This window comes from Leptopilina boulardi, unplaced genomic scaffold (assembly GCF_019393585.1).
Source record: "Leptopilina boulardi isolate dan_hultmark-lab unplaced genomic scaffold, ZJU_Lbou_2.1 LbouV2_151, whole genome shotgun sequence".
NCBI lineage: Eukaryota > Metazoa > Arthropoda > Insecta > Hymenoptera > Figitidae > Leptopilina > Leptopilina boulardi.
In genome coordinates, this window is record NW_026137698.1 from 2453 (window position 1) to 8388 (window position 5936).

A 5936-nucleotide genomic window follows, 5' to 3' on the forward strand; every position below is an offset into this window, starting at 1 on the left:
ATCAATTCTAGTATTGCCAACATAACCGCCGCCAATTGAAATGCCGAGAAAAATTGATTATGTTCTGTCAATTATGATTACAATATTTACTGTTTTGTCATTTATATTGATATAAATATTTTTGATAAAGTCAAACTTCGATAATTTTTTATAATCTTTAAAATTACAAAAAAAATTAGTTTTGCTAAATGATTTTTTGTAGGGAATGAATGAATGAGTACTGAGATTATTATAGTTAATAATAATAATTAATAAATGAATATATTTTTAGTGTATAATGTTTATGTGAAAAACACCTTTCTAACATCATTTACATTATACGTTTCTCGGCATACTGGACAGCTCCTCAACATTTCGTCATTGTTGACAACGAAGTCATTGCTGTTATAATTGTACGTCAGCCAGCATGCTTCGCAGAAAGGTATATGCCCGCAAGCTAAAATACAATATATTGGTGTTTCAGTCAAACAAGTACAGCATCTTATTGGTATTCCTGTAACATAAAAAAGGCAAGAATTTTTCTTGAAATATGTCTATGTAGGTAAAAATTAAAATTTTGGTGAAATTTCAGTAATTTTAAAAAATTGAAGAAAATGACAATTTTAGGCATATTGGAAATTTTTCAGAAAAATTCAAGAAAATGAATTTTGAGAAAACATAAATGTAATTAAATTTTTCACTTGAAAATAAATAGTTCAAACTATTTTGTTAAATTTCTTTCAAACTGTTATTATAAATTTGTTTAAACTGTTTATTTTCAAGGTTTTCGTATATCTGAAAATTTTTTAGTCTTTTTGTGCAAATTTATGCGAGTCATGGATCGACGGTTTGGGTAGAAGAAAATGAAAATTTTTTAGATAAACAAAGCCCTTGAAAATGAATAGTTTAATCATAATTATAAATTTATTAAATTAAAATGTACTTGTATTTTACATTTTCTAAAACATTGATCGAGTAATATGTCATAATTAGTTTTGAGCCGAATTTTTATTTTTTCGAATTAGTATTTTGCAGAATTTTCATCAAACCGATTATCTGTATTACAGAATTTTTATATAACCAAAAAATCACTTCATAAAATTTTTATTTGTCAGAATTTTTATTTCCTCGAATTTTCATTAAACATAATAGGCATTTTAAAGAATTTTTATTGGGTAGAATTTCATTGCATAGAATTTTCTTTCAGATGAATTTTCATTTGTTCGAATTATTATTTGATATAATTTCCATATAACCGATTTTTCATACTACAAAATTTTTACTTAACCGAAAAATCATTTAATAGAATTTCTAATTGATAGGATTTTCATTTGTCCGTATTTGCAAATGTCAGAACAAACAATCGACAGAAAGATTTAGGCGCGATTTTTAAAATCAACCAATCCAAAATTATCCATAAAATTGTGATTCGTTGATTTTAAAAATCGCGCCTAAATCTTTCTGTCGATTGTTTGTTCTGACATTTGCAAATACGGACAAATGAAAATCCTATCAATTAAAAATTCTATTAAATGATTTTTCGGTTAAGTAAAAATTTTGTAGTATGAAAAATCGGTTATATGGAAATTATATCAAATAATAATTCGAACAAATGAAAATTCATCTGAAAGAAAATTTTATGCAATGAAATTCTACCCAATAAAAATTCTTTAAAATGCCTATTATGTTTAATGAAAATTCGAGGAAATAAAAATTCTGACAAATAAAAATTTTATGAAGTGATTTTTTGGTTATATAAAAATTCTGTAATACAGATAATCGGTTTGATGAAAATTCTGCAAAATACTAATTCGAAAAAATAAAAATTCGGCTCAAAACTAATTATGGCAAATGAAATTCGATAAAATGAAAATTCTGACTAATGATTTTTAGAACATAATCATGCGTCCCTTAATAAATATGAAATTATATTATATATTTTACCCTGCAATGTGACCAGCTGCTGTTCTTGTTGCTGTTCATGTTGTTCTGCAGGTTGTGCTGGATTTTCAATCCGTTGATCTTCCTCAGCTTGTAATATTTGTTCTCCAAGATGGTTGTTGACAATTTGATTATCAATATTAAACATTTCAACAATTAAGCCTATAAAAAAAGACAAAGAAAAATTTTAATTTGTTCGAATTTTTATTTGTACGAATTCGTAAATGATAAAATTTTTAAAATGCCGAATTTTCATTTATCTGAAATTATAAATATATATTTGTAATTTTTGATAAATGAAAATTCTGTGTTTTACGAATTCTATTAAATAATATTTAAACATTAAATAACTTTCTAAATCTGAATTAATGAAAAGTGAGCTACTAATTTAAAATAGTAAGAATTTTCACTAATTTTTAGTAACTTTTGAATCAAATAGTAATATTTTACTAAAAATTAGTAAAAATTCTTACTAATGTGATTTAGTAGCTTACTTTTCACTAATTCAAATTTAGAGAGCAAGTTTGCAACGAAAACTTGTTGAGTAATGATTTATGAAGTTTCAACAACAATTTTCTGACAAATTGCGCGGAAAATTTTCAAAAATTTTAAGGAACTATTTTTAGGAAAATCAAATTCAATTTTTTTTTTAAAGAAAGAAGAAATGTATTTGAAAGAAGGGCATATTAACGTAACGTATTTAGCACCGTCTATCAAATATTATGCGAGAAAACATGCAGAGAATCTTTACAGTGAAATCACAACAATCAATGTATTTGTATTTTATATTTTTACCCTGATGTTCTTCCATATCGGATTCATCTTCTATAACGATAACGTCATTGTTGTTTATGAATAAAGCATTCACAATTTCCCTGTTATTAATGGGAGATGGTGGGCCTATAAATAAATGCAAATAAAATAGTATAAATGCTATAGTTTTACGTATTTTGTAATATAATATTCGTTACAGAAAAAGATAAATTAGAAAAAGTAGAATTATATTAGTTTATAGAATTAGATTTCTATTCTATAATAGATGCCTTATAAATATAAGAATTGACTGTAACAGTTTATGTGAAAAGAAAATTGAGAGCAATAAAAATTGTTTTTAACCTTTTAATATACCGAAGTAGCACGGAATATTGCTTAAATGTCACGGTGATATCAAGCGGGAATATTCCTGTGACATTACAGTGATATTGAGAGAATATCCCTGTGGAATTATGGGAATATTTCTGTGATATTTATGGGGTAATTTATAAAATTCTAAAATTTGTTTGCTTTGAATATTTAAATAAAAAAAATTTGTTTTTTAAAATTTTATAAATTACACCATTAATATCACAGGAATATTTCCACAATATCACACGGATATCCCCTTAATATCACATGAATGTCACGGGAATATTTCCTCAGTATCATACGAATGTTACTCGAATGTCACAGGGTCACAGGAACATCACCGTGGAATTCCCCCGTGAAGCGGACATTATGATATATATATATATAGCTTCTTAATAACATTATCTACAGAATAGAGTTATAAACAGTTATCTAGAGTTATAAACAACTTAGTGTCTATTTTTTAAGTTCAAAAAAGTTCACCATTTTTGCAAAAATCGATAAAAAAAAATCCCCTACGTCTGTTTCTGTGAATCTGACATTTAATAAAATAAATAAAATTTAAAAATAAATAACAGTTTAACCCCTTAAAACAATGTTCTAAAGAGTTACAAATTTTAAATTAATGGTTAATTGTGTAATATATGGGCAAATCCACAGAACCGTTTGATTTTGGCTTATAAAGATAAAAATTTTCAAATCGTAAGCACACTTTTTATTCATGGACTATTTTATTTAAAATTTTCTTATTTCGTGATTCATTTTATTTGAATGCCGTAGGAGTTACAAGCCAAAAACGAAAATATAATTTTTTCCAGATAATCATAATAAAAAATGAGTTGTGTTTCTTCTTTTGTTTTTATTTTTGTATATATATATATATATGAGGCATTCTTTGTCAACGCGGACACCCCTCTCGCCCAAATTCTTTTCATTTTAAATTCATGTTTAATGGCTTAAATTTTATTTAAAGAATATACTTTTGAAATCTGAGTGGCATATATCCAAAAACAAAATATAGGATCCAATATAAAGGTTATTCTTTAAATTTACCAATAAAAAGTTACTCTAATTCATTTTGAACAATCCAAAAAGTAATGTTTGAGGCCTTTTTAGCCCTTTGTATTTGGAAATATGCCACTCAGATTTCAAAAGTATATTCCTTTAACTAAAATTTAAGCCATTAAACATGAATTTAAAATGAAAAGAATTTGGGCGAGAGGGGGGTGTCCGCGTTGAAAAAGAATGCCTCATATATATAATTGTATTTGCACGAAATATTTTAAACAATAAAACATGGAAAATTATAATGATTTATTTTAAATAATTTAATAAATTATAATTTAATTTTGTTATTTTTTTATTACTGTACGTTAAATTATTTGAACCGCTAAACTGACATTATTGACACTGATTTTGACACAAGTTTTCAAATAAAACAAATGAAAGGTTATTCCATTTTTCATATTTATTAATACGTTTATGATTAACCGCTAGAATTTCTAATAAAAAATGTTATATTTTTAATTTTTAAATATTATAAAGTGGAAATAGAATTTGGCGTTTGCATAAAAGAATTATAATACCGTTTTTTAACGATCACACACGTTTTCAACTCATTATATTTCATCCTGTAGATGTGCTACAAAAAAAGGCTAAGTTAAGAGTAGTTCACGGCCATACACAGGATAACAATTATTGGAATATTTTCTTTATTTTTAATGGCACATTATTTTATAAATACATTTGTTCGTCTGCTCAAACGCAATATGCACCAATTTGAAAAATCCCGATTGAATAATTGCCGTAAAAAATATAATACACAATTTATAGAGATTTCATTATTATAAAATAATGAGTAACGCTAATTTAAACAACTGTCATTTCTTTTAAATTAAGAGCACATATTTTTTCAGCCTTCAATACATTTTGCGATAACTAAATTACAATTCACCAAAATTTGGGATTGTTTCGTTATTTGCCAAACAAGTTATACCTAAAAGAATTAAAACATGTACCTAAAGTAACACTGCAAATTTCATTTTTTAAGTTAATTAACTCTATTTTATTGTTCATAGAATGCGGGTTGGTTAAGATTTATCCAATTTTCTTAGTTCGATAGGTTCTCAGAGATATTATAAAATGATATAAATATGATAATAATTATTAGGATACTTTTAAAATAGGAAAATTTGAGAGTAACATGAAATCAAACGGTTCTGTGGATTTGCCCATATATTTAATCCTGCTTACCGTTGTTTATGGCATCCATTTCTTCTCGATGGTTTCTTTCATCACTTATATTGCGAATATCGTCTTCAATTTCGTTATTTTGGGGGTCTTCAATTTCGTTATTTTGGGGGTCTTCAATTTCGTTATTTTGGGGATCTTCAATTTCGTTATTTTGGGGGTCTTCAATTTCGTTATTTTGGGGGTCTTCAATTTCATTAAGGACATTTCCATTCTCTTCACTTGGAATAGGTTGGTCTGCAAAGAAATGTTAAAAACAAAAACTATTTTTAAACGAACATAGTTTTTTTTATATAAAGAAATTAATTCATCAAAAGTATTTCATACCTTCAATATCTTCATTTCTCTCTACATCTAGGTCCAAGATTTGAATTGATGTTCGAAAATGTTGAATACTTGGCCTAGATGAAATGTATGAAGCTATTTGTAGAAATTCTTCGGTTTTAAAGTTAGGTGAACCAACCGTCTTCCACAATCTTTTGACGTCAGTAAAAAATGTTCTGTCACTGAGCTTAGGAACTTGTATATTTCTTTTTTGTTTTGTTATATCATCAAGAGTCTTTTTATCAAGTGATATTCTACTTCCCAATGCCGATAACTTTTCTGCAACATAGAATGTACGCTAAAAAATTTATGGACAG

General features: G+C 26.2%; 1 protein-coding gene across 1 annotated transcript; it reads right to left on the reverse strand.

Annotated features, from left to right (window-relative positions):
• Positions 1-228: 228 nt before the first annotated feature.
• Positions 229-3136, reverse strand: LOC127276686 (uncharacterized). The gene is made up of 4 exons (XM_051297290.1): positions 3037-3136; positions 2716-2820; positions 1924-2082; positions 229-493 (listed from the first exon to the last, which is right to left on the reverse strand). The coding sequence occupies exons 2-4, from the start codon at positions 2729-2731 to the stop codon at positions 282-284; spliced, it is 387 nt and encodes a 128-aa protein (XP_051153247.1). The 5' UTR covers positions 2732-2820; positions 3037-3136; the 3' UTR covers positions 229-281.
• Between the last annotated feature and the right edge of the window lie 2800 nt (positions 3137-5936).

Excerpts from the sequence above, each read along its gene's own strand:
- LOC127276686 (XM_051297290.1), bottom strand. Across the intron at positions 494-1,923 it reads GCAGCTGGTCACATTGCAGG|GAATACCAATAAGATGCTGT; the intron begins GTAAAATATATA and ends TTTATGTTACAG.